We start from the raw sequence: 22626 nt of genomic DNA on the forward strand, positions 1-22626 counted from the left end.
CACTTTATTGTAATTATGCCGTTCAACAAACCAATTTATTTTTCAACAAGAAACCCCTTTTTCCACATAAAAATTGCAGGTACTCATCTGGTAATAATTCTAGTACATGAAGTTAAAAATCAAAATTTATTGGTAATACACCTGCTGAAAAGTTATAAATAGAGGTTATAGAGGTTATAAATCTGCTGAAAAACGTTTGTCTCTACCTACTAGCAACTATTGAAAACCCTGGACACATTATCTCTAAAAGTTTCTCTTTAAAGATGAATCAGGGAGGGGATGAGGCAGGTCCTGCAGGCCTTACCTCTCTGAAATCTATACGCAAGGCTTGTACTGATGTTAATACTGTTATAGAGGTCAAGGACATCATTTCTGATTCTATAATGGAGGTTTATAAGCCATTTATATCTGATGATTCTATATCACTTATCGATGATTCTACCTTGTCTACTCCTATTAAAATCAGCTTCTTAATCTCATATGCATGCAGATGTCCTGCCTTTTTCTGAGAAGACTTCTTCTAGTACAAATGTACTTATTCAAGGGATGTAGTGTGGTTTTCTTTATGTACCCCGCTAAAATGTTTATTTAACTTAAAATTTGGTTACTGGCCCTTTGACTGTGGGTATTAGATCTGTTTTACCATTTAAAGGGTCCATTTACTGTTAGGAAATGACCTAGCTGGTAAATCCACTTGTAACGGACACACTTTGTTTGGATCAAAAACCTGATCCAGTTGAGCAGAAAATTCCTGACCATTACCCTTCTTGTATAGTAACCCGTTCTACGGCTAAGAAAGCCATTGAGAGTGATCTTGTGTCAGACATAAATTTATCTGATACTATTATCAATGCAACATTTAATTCTGAAACAAATAATTCTGTTCCTTCAAATCTGTCTGTATAACTTACAGACTCTGACACCTTTTCTGATCATTATCTTTTTAATGACCAAGGTCATAACTCAAGGTTAAGGTCACAGCTTATTCAGGAACAAAACAATGATCCTGAAATTTCATTATTGTTTCAAAAGGCTGTTATTAAAGAAGAAGCTTCACAGGTCCCTGTCTGCTATTTTATTAAATATGGGAGTTTAATGAGAAAATGGCGGCCACCAGATGTCCCTGCTGATGATGAATGGACAGTTGATTACCAGATTGGTCCCAAAATTCTATCGTCAGGAAATTCTTACCATAGCTCATGAAACGCCCTTGTCAGGCCATTGCGGTGTAAATAAAACAAATCTTAAATAATTTTATTGGCCTAATTTAAGATCTAATTTGTTCCAGTTTTGTAGGTCTTGTCACAGATGTCAACGGGAGGCAAACTTAATCAGCTGTATATTTGACAGAATTTAAATAGGTATATAATAAATTATTATATCATATTACAATAGAAAAGAACCCTCACACAGTTCACACTCAATTCATTCTCTTTCCAAAATATATACTGGATTCCTCTTCCCTTTCGTAAGGAATGGATACCGTCTTGTAAATGAAGATAATAACTTTCAGTTTAAAGTTTACATCCTTTCAAAATGGCTATCATATAATATTGATACATTTGCTTTGGCAATGAATTAACAACATGATCGGCACACTTGTTTTAGAAACAATCAATTCCAGTTTTCGTTCCTTCCGTAATTTCGCAATCTCGGGTATAAATATTATCTCAAAGATCTAAATGGAGACTCAGTTTTTACTACCCTGCATAGCTTTACATAATGGAAAACCAAATCAGAGGGAGGAATCATATCAATTAAGAAAGTTTAAGCTTCTTGTTACCTCTTATAACACATGTAGGAGTTTGAGCATCCCAAGTTCTGTTAGCTTGGCAGGAAGTTTTATTTGTACCATTCAGGTCAAAACCAATGTTGCAGCGGTAGTAGGCTATGGATGTGTATGTTGTACCATTGCTGAAATCAACAGTGCCATTTCCAGGTGCTGTAAGGATTCCGCAATCTGTAAGAATATTTTAGCTGCCATTAATAATTATCTAAGTGTTCAATTTAATAGAACGACATCTTTATTGGTAGAATTATTTATATATGCAAGTTTTAGAAGGGATTTTTCTTTAAGAAGGCAATAACTATGACTTAAAATTGTGACTTAGACAGTTGAAAATATTTAATAATAAGTACATGTGCCGCAAACTCTGATGTACGAGATATACCGTTAATGACGCATTTCAAGTTATGTTCACTCCAGTTTCCGGACGATTCACAGACTGTATTGTTGCCACCATTCAATGTATAGCCGGTATCACAACTGAATGTAGCCACTGACTGATATATCGTACCACTTGTAGTGTCAACTTTGCCGTTTATAGGTGCAGAAGGAGTGCGACAGTCTGTAATAACAAGAACAAGTCTCAACTGAAGTACTTATATACAAAATGTAAGGGAAGTCGGTGGCAGAAAGTATGAAAAGTTATTGAAGAGATTTAATTTGGTGTTACCTCAGAAATTTATATTGATTCTATTATCGGTATCAATAATATATTACTATAAAATTTGGTGTATATATGGATATATAAAACCCTATATTATGCAGATCTGACCGAGATGAGTATACTAAACGATTCCTGAGGTTCAACATAACTGTACAGTTGTTTTGAAAGAGTTCTGCTGCATCGTAAGGGAATATAGCAAGTGTGATTAAATTTATTATGTTTGTTATTATAATTTAACTCTGATTTTTGTAATCCTTATAGTAGAATATATTCGGCGCATTATATACTAAGGTTTAAGTTTTAAGAATTTGAATTTTTTTTATGTTACATAAGTGAGTTATGATTGTTCCATATGTACATTTATGTTGTCCACGGGACAACTAAGTAATATAACATTAAGAATTATTCGAAATAGTTGTAGTAATTGCTGAGAAGACATTTCATAAAATATAATCTACAGTTGCGAAACAAACAAGAGCCTAAGACCGTCTGAAACGGCATTAATTTTAACAAATAAGCAACGGTTGACATAAAGATGAGAGAGCATGGTCAAAATGTCGCATGAAGTCCGATTCAGTACTACTCAGATAAATGAAGCTCAATATGATTATTGTCAAACTACTTTAATGAATACGTTAGAACATACGAATAAACTGGTCTTCTTGATTTACCACAATTAACCGTTCAGATCACTAATGCCCTCATGGTTAAAAAAAGCAAGGATAAATATCAAACAGGAATGCCACGTTTCAAATAGGCAGCCTCCCCAAAACGAAACCCACAACACGCAGCCCTGCATATCTTAGCTATGAACCGTGGAACGCGAGTTCATAAATCACGCGTACGTATACATAATTTGATAAACTCAGTATGAGTGTGCAAGTGAAACGTTGTTGTCCGTAAGACAGCGTGCTCCACTATTCGGCGATTTGACAATAAAATGAATATATGTCTCAATAAGAGACCTCTACTTTAAAAGGAAAATACATAAAGGGGCATAATTCTGTCAAGAACATAAATTAGAGTTATTGGGATTGTTACCACACATGCAGTTGATGATGGTAAAGATATATTTTGAGTTTCAAGTCATTATCTTATATAGTACCAAAGTTATGTCCAGAAAACGAAGTTTGTTAACAAATTTAAGTATGAAAGGGGCATAATTTGGTCAAAAATACATATCAGAGTTATGGGGATTGTTGCCACACCTGCAGATGATGATGATAAAGATACATTTGAAATTTCAAGTCTTTATCTTATATTGCATTAAAGTTATATCCAAGAAGCGAATATTTCAAAAAAACTTTAAGTACAAAAGGGGCATAATTCTGTACAAATTACAATAAGAGTTATGGGATTTGTAACCACACATGCAGATGATGATTATAAAGAAATATCTTTAATTTCAAGCCATTATCTTTTAAAGTACCAAAGATATGTCTATAAACGAAGCTTTCGAAAAAAAAATAACATGAAAATAATTCCAAGTATAAAAACTTTGTGACCTTTACCTTGGATATAATAGGCCCAGCCCCTGCGCATACTTTGTTTGTATGCTGAACAATGTTTATGTAAACTTACAGAAAGATATAAGCAATAGTAACAAAGATATGATAGAAAAACAAAGGTTGCCGAAAAACTTTAATCTTAAAAATAACCGAAGTATAACTACTTGGTGACCTTGACCTTAGGTATAATGGGCCCAGCCCCTGTACATATTTTGTTTGTATGCTGGACAATGTTTATGTAAAATTACAGTAAGATTTAAGCAATAGTAACAAAGCTATAACAGAAAAACAAAGGTTGCCGAAAAACTTTAACCTTAAAAATAACCTAAGTATAACACCTTGGTGAACTTGACCTTGGATATAATGGGCTCAGCCCATACACATACTTTGTTTGTATACTGGACAATGTTTATGTGAAGTTATAGAAAGATATAAGCAATAGTAACAAAGCTATAACAGAAAAACAAAGGTTGCCGAAAAACTTTAACCTTGAAAATAACCTAAGTATAACACCTTGGTGAACTTGACCTTGGATATAATGGGCTCAGCCCATACACATACTTTGTTTGTATACTGGACAATGTTTATGTGAAGTTACAGTAAGATATAAGCAATAGTAAGAAGGACATGACAGAAAAAAAAGGTTGCCGAAAAACTTTAACCAAGAAAGGTCACGCCGATGCCGATGCCGACGCCGGGGCGAGTAGAATAGCCCCCACCCCCCTATTCTCCGAATGGTGGAGCTAAAAATGTGTTAAACAAGTGTTTGCATACTAGGAACGGGTAAATTAGTTCAGGCAAAGATTTTATACTTCACTTCATTTATACTTTATACTTTGAATACTAACCTTAACATGTCATTTTTTGACAAAAATAAACATTAAGTAAAAACATATTCAACCATAGTGAACCATGACATTCAGTCTTCGATAAGATATGTAGACGACCAATGAAAGTATTCAAGACAAGTTCAATATATATGTAGTGCGACACAAGCAAGGATATATAGCTAATAAAAATGCACCATGCACAACTAAGGTTGGTACTGATCACCTGTGTGAAGTTTCATTAAATTGTGTGCATGGGTTCAGGAGATTAGGCACGCACAAGATTGCCTATGCAGACTCTATGTATATAGTATAGTAACAAAAAACAATGTCCCGTAACTCTGTATTTTTTTCTGAAGGAACCTAAGATGCACCATGCACAACTACTATTGATACTGATCACTTGTGTGAACTTTCATTAAATTGTGTCAAGAGGATGAGGAGAGTGGGTGCGCACAAGATTGTGTCTACGGACAGACGGACGGACGGACGGACAGACAAACAACCTGAAACCAGTTTAGCCAATTAACAATATTGTATCTATTTTGTCTAACTCGCAAAACTACATAACATTCAATTTACAGTACGTCTTCAAGATATCCAGAACATGTAGATAGCAGCGATAGTTTTACTGTACGAGATATTTTACATACGAATTGTCTCTATATGAAGCCTTACTTGAAATACATTGCGTTCATTCAGTGGATATGAATTACCAGAACAAATGAATAGTAAGTAGAACATGAGATGAATGCCCCGGGTTCGAATCAATGTGTATAGCGGCGAGTACTTGGCAGTGCACTTTATCACGAAAGCCTTAGTCGACCCTGCAGCACATTGCTAGGCTAAGGTATAATGGGTTTTATATTTTATTAAAAAAGAATCACATAAAAGCTAAACAGAGCTAAGTTAATTGTTTCGCAAATATTTACCTTTATACAAATACCGCATCAACTTTTACAATCGTTTCGTGGATGTTACGGCATATAAAACTTATAAATCGTTGCCTAACTCTTACACAAAAAATCACGAGGGGCAATTTTAATATTATAATCTACGACAATAGGGGCGGGTCTGTTAACCAATTATCGAGCAAACGTTACAATGCCTGACTGCCGATTTATGAATCGGAATATACGACAAATAATTATATTTTTTAAATAATAACAGGTACAATAATTAGGTCCGAATTAGATTTCTGGCAAATGTCATGCAGTCATATTATACTTTCTTTAGGTTTGCTTGTACATTGAACCTATCAGGCACACAGAGATGTAAAACGTTGTAATCACATTCTTGTTATTGAGTTTTTATGTACATGTAGTATTATCTTAACTTTAAAAATATTACAAAATGTATATGTAGTTGTAAAGAAACACGGAGAATGCAGTTGTAAGTAACCGATGGGTTTATAACTGCAGAGAAAAAGTAATATTGAAATATAGCTTAAACTTTAAAAAGAATAAGTTAAATAATTCTGGAGATCATATAATAAGATAAATCATTATTCAACAAGTGATATGATAAATATACCTATCGCTTTATGTAAAACAGTTAGCTTCAATGCACTATTAGCGTGATTAAATACGGAATGAGATCTCAGTTCATGCTTGCAAATGTAAAAATATCAGAAAACAAATTCAGAAAAAAAACACGTTTTCCTCGGCCTGGCAAAGGTTATTCATTTGTGCAAAACATTAAAACATTTGTATTTAAATAAGCAAAATTTCAATTGCAGTATTAAATCATAAACTATCAATAACTTATTATTACGGAATCGATAATAAAACAATTTAATTAATAAACAGTATGATAACACCTCATAGTAAATACCACTGGAGCATATTTGGAAATTTTAAGGAATTCCTCCTGTCTTTTTAAATAAAAAATGTACCATATAAACACTGTTCATAATTAAGAAAGTTATAAATACCCTTTATTCTGCAATTTGGGATACTGTTCCAATTACCAGAGGCATTGCATATCGAAATATTCTTATCAGTCAATTCATAGCCAGTGTCACATGTAAATGTGGCAGTAGAGTTAAATGTTGTTAGTCCATTGTTAAGTGTGACATTTCCGTGTTCGGGGCTTGTTAAGTTTCCGCAGTCTAAAAGAAGAACAAACATAGCAAATCATGATCAATCAATTATAAGCAGTCTGACTTCTGACACAACAGTAAATAAAAAATAGATGTAAACTTTCCTCTAAACTTTTGAAAGTAAAAGCATAATATTAATGTGAATATAGTCTTTATGACACGTATTACATGGACGAAATTTTCATAAAAGGTTCCGTGAAGTGAAATGTGAAATTAGAAATAACAAAATGACCGGGTATTGCAGCGGCAATACAAAAGTCCCCTACCTGTGGAAAACTTTGTTAGTATTCGATATTGGCAACACTAATAGGAATTTAAAGGCCTGTAGTAACTTAGAAACAAAAACCATTTTACTTAACTTTCAATAGTGACATTGACCTACAAGCATAGATTATGTACGCGACACATTGTCTCATCATGGAAAACATTTGTGTATAGTACTAAAATAATTCATCCATGTACATAAAAGGTATGGAGCGGAAACAATTTTACTTGACTTCAATAATGACCTTGACCGTTGACCGACAACCATGGGTCATGTAGGTCATTTAGCCATAGGTAAAAAATGAGGTGTCATTATACAAGACAAATGGTATCAAGGTAATGAAAAATGCTGTCGAATTTAACAAATCACTAAAATTGGTCATTATCATCGAACCTTTAAATAAGACAAATGAAAATGAAAACCATATCCAATTTTGGCTATTTTTTCGTGAAACTTTCATGATTTGTTCAATATTTTTTCGATGTATATTTAAAAAAACTGACAAAAATGGACATGGTCAGCTTTTAACGAGAATTTGCAAGAATTCTCTCCCTTCATTGCTGACTGTGTGAAAGCAATTCTCTTCAAACTGGATTGCCTCCCTTACATTAGCTTAAGTCGTGTCATTCATGACCTAAGTCAATAATTTAAGCCTTTGTTATGGATTTTGCATTGATCTAATATTTTGCTTTAAGTAACCGTAATACACGGAAAATAAGGTCGCATGTTACTCCATAGACAGCAACAAAATATGTAGCCAGTTTTTGATATAAATCATGTTTTATAGATTCATATAGAAGTTTTATTCATGTAAAGATATAAAACGTTTCTGTAAAAAAACCCCACAACATTATGTTAGCTTCTGATATTGCGAAATTCGTGTTGTCATGTAACAGAAAATGAAAATATTTAAATAAATTTCTTTTCTTTTGAAACTTTGAATCCCGCCAAACATTAAAATCTGAGAATTATTTCATAAACGAGCTTTCCCACAAACACATGCATACATAATAGTTTTCCTCGAGAAAAACGAAACTTTTGTGATGATACATGTATTCCCATTTTGACTGATTTTTCTTGTCTATATAACGGTACTTTTGTTTAACTTTCATGCCTAGATGTTTACTCTTTAAAACATGATAAAATAAAGTAATAAACTAAGCAATACTGTATTTGACAGGCAATGGGGAAGAAAAACCCGAGTAATTGGACAAATTTAAAAAAACATACATGTTACTAAAACACGCACACACATGTTTTATTAACTGGTCGTGATCCAAGGTTTTCCACAGAAATCAAAGACAGAAAGAATATATTGTATTATGAATCAAGTTTCTGATTTTTTTCTGATCAGCATTGGTGTATGTGTATCATAGAGATCCTAACTCATTTTGTTAAACAATTAGCTCTGATTTATCCTGTCTCCTTATTTATAGTGTCTAAGTTACTTGATTATACATAAATCAAATATGCCATTCAGATAATTATGTGTTTGTACATACCATACAATTTATCATTAAATCAAATTGATCGTGTAAACGAAAGTCGTTAGCTGTAAAGGTGCCTGTTTTTCATGCTTTCCACGAACAAAACCGTGACAAAAAATGAAGGTCGTAATAAAGAGATAATCCTGCTGTGCGAGCAAACTCATGAAAAGCGTGCCAATTTTTGTAAGCTTGGATTTCATTTCTAAAATAAGCATGATATTGCGCGTCTGTTAATTTCACCCTTTCTTTGAACATCAAAGAAACTATGCTGTGTCTTTTGTTTAAAGCCCTGCTCCCGTCAAACATTTTAACCTTGAATTGTCACTGAAAAAGCATGTAAACCATGACTATGAACAGTGACGCCTGTCAAAATAGAGTCTATTTTATATAAAATTCTATATGAAATATCTGTGGTTTTGCGTGCTAAGGTGTGGCACGTGGCCGTTAACTGTTACCTATTGTAATCATGGGTTGCATACACACAAAAGAATTTGAATACCCGGGAAGCAGGGCTTTAAATAAATACACACATCCTCTTTCCCCTCTTACCAGCTTTTAGTGAGCGCCTAACTTGCAAATTACACTATTTCATTTTTTGTTGGATTTAACGTCGCACCGAAACACGATAGGTCATATGGCGACTTTCCGGCTTTAATGGTGGAGGAAGACCCCAGGTACCCTTCCGTGCATTATTTCATCACAAGCGGGCACCTGGGTAGAACCACCGACCTTCCGTAATGGCTTCCTCACATGAAGAATTCAACGCCCCGAGTGAGGGTTCCGAGTGAGGCTCGAACCAGTGAGGCTCGAACCCACATCGATGAGGGGGCAACAGATTTGAAGTCAGCGACCTTAACCACTCGGCCACGGAGGCCCCCACTATTTCATTAAAAGTTATTTTTTGAAGTAGTTTTTGTCATTTCGCCGAATATTTCAATATTTGAAAGATATTTAGCTTTCAGTCGGAACTTATGTAATTTATGTTGATTCGTATTGTTCTCATAAACAGTTTGGGGAAATATCAAAGCTCTGTTCTGTTCTGTTCTTTTTTGACTAATTAGACAATTATGAACGTTATTATTTCAAAAGACTATATTGAATCGTACGTCAGTTGTTGGTATATGCAGTTCCGTAAATTAACACGGTTTTAAGTTACATCAGAACTTTAAGAAATCCACAAGTTTTTTATTTCTTGGTATACTTTGAAGTAAAATGGAAGCAAGAAGCCTTTACCCTATTACACTTAAAGTTATATTATTGTATTGTTTATAAAGTCAAGAATACCTACATATGTGATAATAAATTGTCATGCTTTGGAAAATATGATTTATTTGCCTCTAAAGTAAGAGAAATTGATAAGTTTACTGTTTTTCACTATATGTTCAATATAAGCGACGGTGATACTTTTAAAACAAAATTGGAAGCAAGAAGATGTTTAGTTAGAATAAATATTTTTACATCAAATTGAAGAGAAGAAATTGAAGTTTACTGTCATATCTGATAAAATATTCACAAACCAAAATACATATTTGAAATTAATCATTAAAAATAAATTTCCTATATAATCTATTGCTCAAAGTAATATCAACAGGGAAACCAATATTGATTATCGGATAATTTTCAAGGGGGACAACCTACTACGATAAGCCAGTCAAATATAATAAAAGCTGGGGATGTTTAAATCAGTGGCAAAATGTGTTCTCTATTGTTTTAATACGTCAGGATAAAAATCCATTCGTATTTCTATAAGATAAGGACCTAAACTTGAAAATTAGTATATTTCTACAATTTTGGCGGCCATTTTGGATTTTTAAAAACATACCATGATGCGGGAAATGCACCCAAGATTTTCCGAAAGTTGAGATATTCCCCTACACATTGATGTATAAATTAGCTCTGGATCTTTTTTGCACACGAAAACCCCTAGGGACTGGTGATATCTTTATACACTTTAGGATAAAATATTATATTATAATGCTTTGAAGCTTAAATAATTCAAATGAGTGTGTAATGTGCGGATCCCTTTAATCTTGGGCAAATATCTAAAAATTCACTTACCTGTACATTTTATTTCACCATATCATATAGTGCATGTTAAGTTATGCCTGTGAGAAGTTTTATTAAAATATACATTGTAGAAAAAATCTGCCCGAGAAAATGTTATCGAAATTGTGATTTTTCTATGGATACCCATTTCAAAATATTATTCGGGTTTCAATTTTTCAAATCAGTTTACAAAAAAATCAAGCAAGTGCAGTACAGTCAAACCTGTGAATAAAGACCACCTTTTGGAAAGTCAAAATATGGTCTTTGGTGGTGGTCTTTATTCACAGGTTTAAATACACTGTAGATGTTAAAACCGGAAACACAACATGTGGTCTTTAGAGCCAGGTGGTCTCTGTTCAGAGGTGGTCTTTAACTCAGGTTTGACTGTATATTCTGAAGTTTTGAAAAGTCAGTGCTTAATCAAACTCTACATCAAATTGTAGAAACAATTGTTACTAGCGTTAAAAAACTGCCTTAACCTTGACCGATATTCCATAAAAACAAAATGACGGAAACTAATTATCTTCATATAATAACTCGAGATAAACTGATACTTATATATACACACATTTTAAAGGGCTAAAATATCTAAATACAACTCTTTGCTGCATGACAGTATAAAACTGCGCAGGCATGTTAGCTAGGGGATAAATCGTGGATTTTAGGTCTAGACAAGCCGGTCACAAGTCACAAACATTTCGCAATTCTACCTAAATTCCGTGAGGCAATAAGGTATATTTATAGCAAATATTCAAACTGGCCGCCTTGGAATATTTACCCCGTCCTCTTTAAAGAAAAATACCCTGAAAGTGTTCTGATATCTTTGATATCTTTATTTATGATCCTATTTTGCTAACATTAAAATATATGGTGGATAAGAATATACCAGTATTAAATGTGTATATTAAATTTCAGATTTCAGACCATTACCAGTAATTATCTCTCGTTTCTAAGACAACGTCACTACCACTAAAACGGTCCAACGTGATTATGACCGTGTCATATCACACATGATTTATTTATACAACTCGTGATTACTATGGTAGAATGACAATCTGGGGATATCAAATGGTGAGGTGGGATCCATTTGTTAACAAGGCATGCTGTATACCAAATTGTTTGGTAACGTCTATAGTATCTGGAACTGCCGGCATAATTTGGCAAATATGGTGGCGTTCCAAGGAATCCAAGATGTCGTCCACGATGGTAGCCATAAAGTGCCAGTTCTGTGAAAATTGTATGTAACATTGTGGGTGTTTTATTTATAAGAGGACCATGATGGTCCTGAATCGCTCACCTGTCCCCACATGACCCAGTTTTGAACTGAGTATGACGTCGTTTTTTTCTGTTATTTGACATAGTGACCTAGTTTTTGAGCTCATGTCACCCAGTTTTGAACTTGACCTAGATATCATCAAGATAAAAATTCTGATCAATTTTCATGAAGATCCATTGAAAAATATGGCCTCTAGAGAGGTCACAAGGTTTTTCTATTATCTGACCTAATGAGCTAGTTTTTGACGGTTTTAAACTTGACCTAGATATCATCAAGGTAAACATTCTGACCAATTTTCATGAAGATCCATTGAAAAATATGGCCTCTAGAGAGGTCAAAATGTTTTTCTATTTTTAGATCTACTGACCTAGTTTTTGACCGCAGTTGACCAAGTTTCGAACTTGACCTACATATCATCAAGATGAACATTCAGACTAACTTCCATACAGATCCCATAAAAATGGCCGCTGGAGAGGTCACAAGGTTTTTTAGTGTTTGACCTACTGACCTAGTTTCTGACGGCACATAACCCGTTTCAAACTTGAGCTAGATATCATCAAGATGAACATTCAGACCAACTTTCATACAGATCCCATGAAAAATATGGCCTCTAGAGAGGTCACAAGGTTTTTCTATTATTTGACCTGCTGACCTAGTTTTTGACGGCACGTAACCCGTTTCAAACTTGAGCTAGATATCATCAAGATGAACAGTCAGACCAATTTTCATACAGATCCCATGAAAAATATGGCCTCTAGAGAGGTCACAAGGTTTTTCTATTATTTGACCTGCTGACCTAGTTTTTGACGGCACGTAACCCAGTTTCAAACTTGACATAGATATCATCAAGATGAACATTCTGACCAATTTTCATGAAGATCCATTGAAAAGTATGGCCTCTAGAGAGGTCAAAATGTTTTTCTATTTTTAGACCTACTGACCTAGTTTTGGACCGCACGTAATCCAGTTTCAAACTTGACCTAGATATCATCAAGATGAACATTCTAACCAACTTTCATAAAGATCCCATGAAAAATGTGACCTCTAGAGTGGTAACAAGCAAACGTTTACGGACGGACGGATGGACGGACGATGGACGACGGACGCCACGCGATCACAAAAGCTCACCTTATCACTTTGTGACATGTGAGCTAATAAAGGCAATGCTAAATAATTGCATGGGTATTATTTATACTATAATGTTCTTCAATTTGGAATACAGTAGGGACCACTTCAATGTCACGGTCAAGGTCACTTCAAGGTCATATTACAAGAAAACAAGCCTTTTTTAAATTCACTTTGGTTACAAATGTAATATCAAAATTTGTAAATGCATGATTTTCACTTAAAGGTTATAGTTTTAATAAAGAATATCCATATGTTTCGGAAACAAATACTTTTCATACCAGTACATGGTGTCTAGAATTAACCAAAAATGTCACCGTTTCCATGATAATTTAATGTTCAAGTGTTATAGATTAATTTTAAAGGTGAGCTAAATGTTTGCATGAATATTATCTATTTTTATGATATAATTATATCAAAATTGTCATACAATGCTGACTTCTTCAAAGTTAATGTCAAGGTCGTTTCACGGTCAAAATACAGAAATACCCTATACAATTTCCACTCTATATACAGGTTTTACATTTTGGTCTAAATTGTTCTGAAAAGCTATGTCATTGGAAATATGATGTACTGAATATACATCGTTGACCAATTCTCCTTTTATTCAAAATATCTTATCAGACGAAGAAAACACTTCCTCGCCAACAGCTGTGACTTATTATCTTCCAGTGAAAGTTTTAGAATCCATCAAATGTAAGAAAGTTATTTTCCGTTACTTGAGCTCTCTGTTAAATACGAAATTAATTGTATCCTTCTGTCGCGTTCTATGCATCTTCATCAGATTCGTTTGTGTCGCTGGCGCGCAAACCAAAACAACACACACAACTTTCAAAATTTGTTATTGTGTGTTGGCGTGTGTGCCAGGACGACACAAAGAAACGTGTTGCATAAACCGCGCGCAAGCCAACGCAACATCACGAAACATCCTAATTTAGCCACCATAGATAAACCAACGACTGCCTTTACATCTGACGACATGCTGAAATTATTATGTATATAAGAAATAAAATACCACGCAAAATATTTGAAGACAAGCTTCATATATTATCATCGACGTATTGAAATTTGTTTTAACGGGCTGAATACAGAAGACAAGGTTTAAATAAAAAGTATACATAAGTTGACATTTTCGCGGCATGACTTTTGCATGTATTAGTAATTTTCTGTAAGTGCCAATAAATGTTAAGAACATGAAAATGGGAATGCAAGAGTCATAACACCCCTCTAATCACATGACAACTATGTTTGTAGATTCTCATTGACACTTGTTTTTAAATTTAGCTCAATATACGCATGTATGGAAATAAAATGTGGAGTCATGTTTTGCGGCGGACAGACCCTGAGGAAAAACTGTTGGATATTTCTGTACTGTCAAATGGAATGATACTTAGGCAAATTAAAAAAATCTGAAATAATGGTGCGAAAGGCAAGAATCTAATAAACGTGATAGAACATTGGCAGGTATAGAGACGGACAGACAGACTGTTATATGGAACAAGAGTTCGTAGAACACGAAATACCCCCACCCCCTGATGCATTCAGTATTTGCACAAGGAACAGAAACTATTTGGTCACTGTGCACGTTTGGTGTACTGCCCTCAAATCAAGAAGTGTGGGTCATTTACCAGTCATAAGTGACCTCTGTATCAAATCTGATCTTAGACCAAAGCATTTTCTAGTCATTTGGTAAAACATGTTCTACTGTTCTGGGTCAATGTGACCTTGACCTTTGACCTATATCAATATCAACAGGGGTCATCTGCTGGTCATGATCAACCATTTTATCAAGGTTCGTGATTCTAGGCCCAAGTGTTCTTGAGTTATCGTCCGGAAACCGTTTAACTGTTCTGGATTACTGTGACCTTGACTTTTGATCTACTGATCTCAAAATCGATAAGGGTCATCTGCTGGTCATGAAAGACCTTCTTATCAACTTTCATAATCCTAGGCATTCTTGAGTTATCACCTGGAAACTGTAAACCTGTTCTTGATCAATGTGACCTTGACCTTTGACCTACTGACTTCAACATTAATAGGGGTCTCATGGTGGTCACGATCAACTATCCTATCAAGTTTTGTGATCATAGGCCAACGCGCTTCTACGTTATCGTCCAGAAACGGTTCAAATGTTTCGGGTCAATGTTTTTCGTCATTAAATGCCTTTTCTACGCTACAAGTTTGAGCACAATAGCTACTTAAATGTTCAAAAATTGTTGAAACGTGAATCATCTCATTATACGATAAATTCTTGTCACAAAAATATATTCGCTTCAAATTATAACAGACTGTTCTTATTGCTTTTGAGAAAAATATACGATTGCTTTTGCAATGTCATATTACTCTCAGGCTAAAAGACTAGTATAGTCAAATACATTATTATGCTGTAATCTGAAAAGGTAAGTCTTGAAAAATGTATATCATTTCCTGAATCGCAATCAATATAAATATTAAATCAAATGGTATTGAAATCGAATTTTTTTGTAACATATTTAAACAAAAACGAAAATGTGTGAAATTTAGCGCAATGCCAATCGTTTAATAATATATACATTCAGAAAAATAGGTTAAGCAGTAAACTAAATAAAGTTCCTTACTATTAATTCAGTGATTTGCAATGTTCTCCTGCAATACTTGTACAATACAAAGCATAAAACAGAAGATTTTCTGTACTCATATTCTACTTTACTAGTATAAATATAGATTGCTTGACATTTTGATTTTACATGTATTTTGTTTCTTGTTTCAAAACCTGCATAGAATCTACGACTCCCTAAAACAAGAAATTCGGTAAATTATATTCTGGAAATATCTTTTTAGGAGATACCCGAAAAGAACCCCGGGCCCTAAATTCCATTTTATTTTCACCTTTCATTATTGCGTTGAAATATATACCCGCTGTATATATAGAGGATATTACACGAGTGTCTTTTCTTGGCTATGCCGAGCACTTTATCAATTTCATACCACGAGTTTCAAATATTCGATATGGAAAATCACAAATGTAATATTCTTTTTATCACATATTAGCGTTTCCTGCCGAAGCATAAACATTTTAACTTTCTTTAACTGTTTTATACAAGTCAATTTGACAAACGTGCCCTATACTATAAACGACGTCGACGTCAAAGCTTCATTATCTTAGTTTGCAATCAAATTTATGTAATTGGTTTATTTCACTCCCGCGATGTGGAACGTATGATGTAAGTGGATATGATTATTCAACACCGAATAAATTAGTCAATACTGGATTAAATCGATATTTTCATCGGAATGTGGAGCAAACATGCGTTACACGAAACACCCGTGCTGTAACGTGGAAACCATGAGTGACACAATGTATTAATTCACCCTCAGATATTACAGGGTATAAACTTTGAACTGATAATGTCAACACGGCTATCATATCTGACTTTACCTTTCCGTACGCACATAGGCATGTTTATCCATGTTCCATACTCGGAACAAGTAATAGCTGTAGTTGATATTTCTGTCGTTTGTGTGTCATTTATGTCATAGTATCCTTCGTCACAGTCTATATCTGCTGTAGAACTGTACTTGGTGTCATCATGCAGGCGTCTATTGACTGCATTGCTTATGCTGATATTATACACGTCACCGCAATCTGTAAAAGATACACGTCTTATATACCATAATTCATTTAAAGAGATAGAATACTTAGATACATAGCAAAATATGACAAAAGGAATGTTTTTAGAATATTGAATATTTTAAATCTAAGTTCAAAACTTACATAGAAGAAACATTTATTTATTTACAGCACAAAAATAAGTGTATAATATTTTTTTATTTATAATATAGATCTAAATCTTAAATGGTATGAAAACATGTACCTTGTTCAAAATTATATATAACTTGTTTTCACAAATATAATCACTTTGATTAGTTTTACCAGCAAACTGTCCATGTGCAATCAATATCAAGACAAATCAAGATTGCTATAAAATATAATATAAATTATAATATTTGACTTGAATTTTGTTGTAATGGTATGACATACTGTTTTTCTAATAAACACATGACTTTGTATTTATTATACATGACATATTATGCATTACTACTGACTGTCATGACATTCACTGCATAAACCGTGAATGTCACAAAATTAAAACATAAAAAAAATCAATATGTACCCTTCCTGACACACGTCGGTTGATTTGCCCATGTTCCATTCTCGTTACATCTTATCAAAGTACTTGTAATCCCTTTTGTTTGACTTTTATTCTGTTCTTTATATCCCGGATCACAGCTTATATTTGCTATCGAGTTGTACTTTGTGTCGTAAATGATAAGCCTGTCCTGTGCATTTGGTATATTAAGTTTGCTTAAATCTCCACATTCTGCAGTAATTAAAATGTACATTTGTATAAATGACATTTCCGATATGTAATACCAGAAATTAGAAACAATTTTTGAACAAAACGGATGTAACATAATGTGTCGTATTTAGTCAAAGTTACTATGGCGTTATAGAAATGTTTTGTAAGTCATTTGAAATCAGTAATGAGAGTTTTATGTTTAAAATGTTATAAAAAGGAACAAAAGTAATAAAACAAATGATATGTTAAACGTAGAAAAAGTAGAATAAAATAATATGTATATATGTAGCTACCTTTCCGTCTGCATGTAGGCATGTTCACCCATGTTCCATGCTGAGAACAACTTATTGTTGTAGTTGATATTCCAGCCGTTTGAGTGTCCTTGATGTTGTAATATCCTTCGTCACAGTCTATATCTGCTGTAGAACTGTACTTGGTGTCAGTATGCAGACGTCTATTGTCTGCATTGTCTATGCTGATATTGTGTACATTGCCGCAGTCTAAACAGTTATCAAATAAATTAACAATATCTATAACAAACTATTATATACAAATTCTTGGTACATGTAATTGATAATACCATATATACACGTTAGAAGTTTCGATTTCTAACTTGCAAACACTTCTTGAAATCATAATAGCATCTGGCAGACTATTTAATAAATACTATCCCTTACTCAGTATCGTACGTATTATGTATAAAAATTAATACTATGTTGTACACCATGTCTGAAATACTAGTGTATTTAAAGTGATTCCAAAGGCATACATTACCTTTCCTTACACATTCCGGTAAATGTTCCCATGTTCCATTGGCGGAGCACTTGATTAAAACTGTTGAAAAATCCATTGCCTGTGGTTTATGTTTATCAGTATATCCAGTATCACAGGTCATGGCAGCATTCGCCTGGTATCTTGCATCAGTGAAAGTGAGCATCACTTTAACATTTGATATATTCAGCTGGTCTAACTTTCCACAATCTGCAGCAATATGATGGAGATTGTTAAGTTTATAGAATTACATATTGTTTATCAAATCAGGAATTAAGTACTCTAATCATAAATCACAGAGTACAAACTGTTGATTTAACTTATATTTTATCAACTAAAACAGGTAAACCAAACATTGTCTAACTCCAGAACACCGGGCACGTTTTTATACACTCTGAAAGCACTTTTAACAGCACACAGAATGAAGTCACACGACCTCAGTCTGCTTTTACTTGAAGTAGTATTTGTATTTAATATAAAAAAATTATAGCAAAAGAGTGCTTTAACACTATTTATGCACGATGGGTGGTTATATGTCGGGCGTAATGATTACACAAGGGCGCAGCCCGAGCGAAATCATTAGAACGACGTATTACCGCCCGATGTATAAATAGTGTTAAAACAAGCTTGTGCTATTAATTAGTTCGATCTAATATGTCCTTAATCTAAAACAATAGATAAAATATAGAAGCGCTCTTTCTTGGTCGCAACAAAAACTTTGACGTCATTCTAGCGTAAGAGTGTTTTAACAAAGACAAGCATTATACATATTTTATTTCTTCCTTTTTTATGATAACATATACAATGTACATATACAGAACATATACAAAACATTCTAGGAAAAGTAATAGGGTTGGACCACAAGTTCATCTAACATTAGTAATTCGGTCCGTCCCCGAAAGTATATTTAAAGAAAAGTTTATATTTTTGATTGCATTGTATTCTCATGAAAAAAATGAAAGAGTACAAAGCTAAGCGAAATAAATAACAACACTGTTGGAGACCTAACTGTAGAAATTAAGAGAAAGCGAGATAGATGGAAAGATAGGAAAGATGGATAGTCCTGGGTCATAAATGCTGGAGGTACAACTGCGTTTAACTAATAATTTGGCAGCATTCAGATATCTTAACGAAAACGTAGTTTTTTTTCTTCAGTATTATTTTTATCACCAAATAGGCGAATTCATTGGATGAAAAATATATGTGACGTTAAAAAATCTGTTTTCTTTGTAAAGCATAATATCTGCATTTAAAGAGAAAATGTGTAGCATCTTCAATAGCATGACCACAATCACATGCAGCATTGTCTCTCAAATGATTTCTATATAAATCATTACTTAATTACTGCATTAATTACGCATATGGGCATGGAAAACCGAGTACAGCCTTTCGCCAATACAAAAATATATGGATACAAAATGAGGTTTGTTTTTCAGTTTAAGTTTTGATTTAAAAATATCAATTGTGGATGACTCTCTTATATCGGATTCTAAATCGTTCCGCTTAGCTCAATAGGTAAGAGCGTTGGTCTACGGATCTCGGGGTCGCGAGTTCGATCCTCGGGCGGGGCATATGTTCTCCGTGACTATTTGATGAACGACATTGTGTCTGATATCATTAGTCCTCCACCTCTGATTCATGTGGGGAAGTTGGCCGTTACTTGCGGAGAACAGGTTTGTACTGGTACAGAATCCAGGAACACTGGTTAGGTTAACTGCCCGCCGTTACATGACTGAAATACTGTTGAAAAACGGCGTTAAACTAAAAAAAAAAAACAACAAACAAACAAATCGTTCCGCAAAGAAGAAACTGAGGGAATAAACGAGTTAGCAAAAATTTGTGTGCGACGAGCAACTGTTTAAGAAATAATAAATCTGTTCCTATATTTTATCAGTTAATAAAATATGGGCAGGAGTTTGGATGCGTAATAATTAAATCACGAGTGCGTAGCATGAATACAATAATAACGAATATACTAAAAAGTCATACTGACTTATGTATAGGTCCGTAAACACGTTCTGATCTCTACGAGCGAATTCAATTAGCTTAATTATGATTCAGCGGTGACGTCATAAATGTATGACATAAAGTATGACGTCATAATGATGTGACGTCATATAAAAGTTAAGCTCGTCACTCGTAACACAGGGTCAACTTGCCTAATTTGATGATTCTGTTCATAATTAGTTTGCGAGCTGTTAGATTACTAATTTATGAATACTTCTCGAAATTATGATAAAAAAGAAAGAAATATCTATACGTTCCATTGGCTATGCAACATTTTCTAATCATAGTGGGTAAATTGTAACAGCATATGACCCGAATGACGTATTACGCTGAAAATATAGTACTGTAAAATGCGAATTATTTGCGTTGTTAGAATCGAAATAATAAATATGTTCCAATAATTTTATCAATTAATAAAACATGGGCAGTCTTTTCGATGCGAAAAATTAAATCACTCGTGCTACGCACTCGTGATTTAATTATTACGCATCCAAACTCCTGCCCATATTTTATTAACTGATAAAGTATAGGAACAGATTTATTATTTCTTAAATAAACTTGCTATGCACATAGTTTTACGATAAGATGAATGAAAGAATTTACCGTAAACAGTATTTTTTGCTAATGGGGGTCGGTCTTAATTCTTTCTTACGATTTGAAATTATCTGGGGTTGAGCAAGACAAGTAAGCTTTCTGTCTATGTTAATATTTCATGAAATTTGAAAACGCTATTTCTTGATGCGTAGATGGCGCTAAATATCTCGTTGACGTGACGTAAACATAATATCGTGATGATTAAAGCATTGTTAGTCATGTTAGAATTAACAAATAATCAAGGCCTTCGAGTGGTTTACGTCTGATTCACCACGGTTCAGAGTTTAGATGCGTAGGAATTGAACCACGAGGGCGTTAGCATGCGCGAAGTAACAGTTCCAACATATTTGATATAAATTTTACAATAAAGAACATATTAGAATCGAAATAATTTATAGCGCATCAACCGTTGTTTATCGCAGGATATACAGAGCTTGGTTTCCTTCTTTGTTTGACTGGAAATCAAATCGAGCCATGTTAGAATTTGCAATAGATTTTAATCTCATGGCGGGAAACAGACGCGTGTAAACAAACATGATGTCAGACATGTTGTGGCGTAAGAAAGACGTATACAACATAAAGTTCCATTTTGTCTTATTTTTTGCCGCATAACGTTATGAAATTCTCAGTAAAATAATTTGAATCGAGAAATATACTATAAAGAACAAAGTGCGACCACAATTTTCATCCTGTTTTAAGCAAGTGATTTAAATTTCATACACAATGTACAAGTAGATCGGTATTTACAATGACTGATATGCAGTGAGTAATGTGGATTATATCTCACTGATAAACCGTAGTACTTCATCAGTTAGCATAAAATAAATGAAGTTACCTTTCTTTACGCACGTAGGTATGTTCACCCATGTTCCATGCTGAGAACAACTTATTGTTGTAGTTGATATTCCAGCCGTTTGAGTGTCCTTGATGTTGTAATATCCTTCGTCACAGTCTATATCTGCTGTTGAATTGTACTTGGTGTCATTATGCACGCGTATATTGCCTGCATGGTTTATTCCAATGTCTCTCACTTCTTGACAGTCTAAAACGATATGGCTGCGTTTAAACGCTTTACAGAGAAAGAAAAACAGTGTCATTAACATGACAAGATAAAGCGAAACAGTTGAACAAGTAACAAACAATAAGAAGATCAGACTGTCTTTTGAGCAAGAGTCTCCATCACTTCGTTTCGGTGAAAGATGGGGAATGGTTATACTGATACCATTTATACTAAATCGCACATGAAGGGGACAAAGTTGTTGCACCATTCTACGTATTTATTGTGCAGAACACACACTCGACGCAATTTGTCAGTGTTTTGATATTCCAGCTTTATGCTTTTTACTGGTTACTTATATTCAATATTATAGTTACTATAAAACAGAACTAATTATTCTGTAACTGTAAGGCCGCTGTAATTATTAACTTGTAAATAGTTTATTCAAATAACCAATTTTGGCAAATAATTCAATGAATACTTAGTCTTTGCTTTTGTATCTAACAATACATGATGTTAACGTAAATTACTGTTATAAATGGCGAACTCTCATGATATACATTTTCTTTCAAAGTTGTTGTTCAGTATAATATAATTGTCGCAAACATTGAAAATGCACATAAGATCTGACCGAAGACTTACTGTAAGACTTTATTAAATTTATTGGTAACATATTGGTAACGTATTGCAACGTAGACTTCATTTTTATGAAAAAAATTGTTGCATTTGTTGTCCACATCATTCTGGAGAATATCTACTTATAAATAGAATTATCCGATGGCAAAATTGTTTGATTAGATATATGTTATCTGAAAGTGACATAAATACATCA

General features: G+C 33.8%; 1 protein-coding gene across 1 annotated transcript; it reads right to left on the minus strand.

The window, feature by feature from the left end:
* Positions 1-268: 268 nt before the first annotated feature.
* Positions 269-22065, minus strand: LOC128546367 (sushi, von Willebrand factor type A, EGF and pentraxin domain-containing protein 1-like). The gene is made up of 9 exons (XM_053516815.1): positions 21633-22065; positions 18200-18406; positions 17719-17925; positions 17240-17446; positions 16504-16710; positions 6755-6895; positions 2223-2348; positions 1784-1960; positions 269-378 (listed from the first exon to the last, which is right to left on the minus strand). Exons 1-9 carry the CDS (start codon positions 22063-22065, stop codon positions 269-271), a joined length of 1815 nt encoding a protein of 604 aa, XP_053372790.1.
* Between the last annotated feature and the right edge of the window lie 561 nt (positions 22066-22626).

The sequence above is a fragment of the Mercenaria mercenaria genome, chromosome 10 (assembly GCF_021730395.1).
Source record: "Mercenaria mercenaria strain notata chromosome 10, MADL_Memer_1, whole genome shotgun sequence".
In the NCBI taxonomy this organism is placed as follows: domain Eukaryota; kingdom Metazoa; phylum Mollusca; class Bivalvia; order Venerida; family Veneridae; genus Mercenaria; species Mercenaria mercenaria.

Coding starts and splice junctions, on each gene's coding strand:
- LOC128546367 (XM_053516815.1), bottom strand. CDS start 22,065: ATGGTGCAACAACTTTGTCCCCTTCATGTGCGATTTAGTATAAATGGT. Junction 18,407..21,632: donor ACCTACGTGCGTAAAGAAAG/GTAACTTCATTT, acceptor ATATTGCTGCAG/ATTGTGGAAAGTTAGACCAG. Junction 17,447..17,718: donor GCCTACATGCAGACGGAAAG/GTAGCTACATAT, acceptor TAATTACTGCAG/AATGTGGAGATTTAAGCAAA.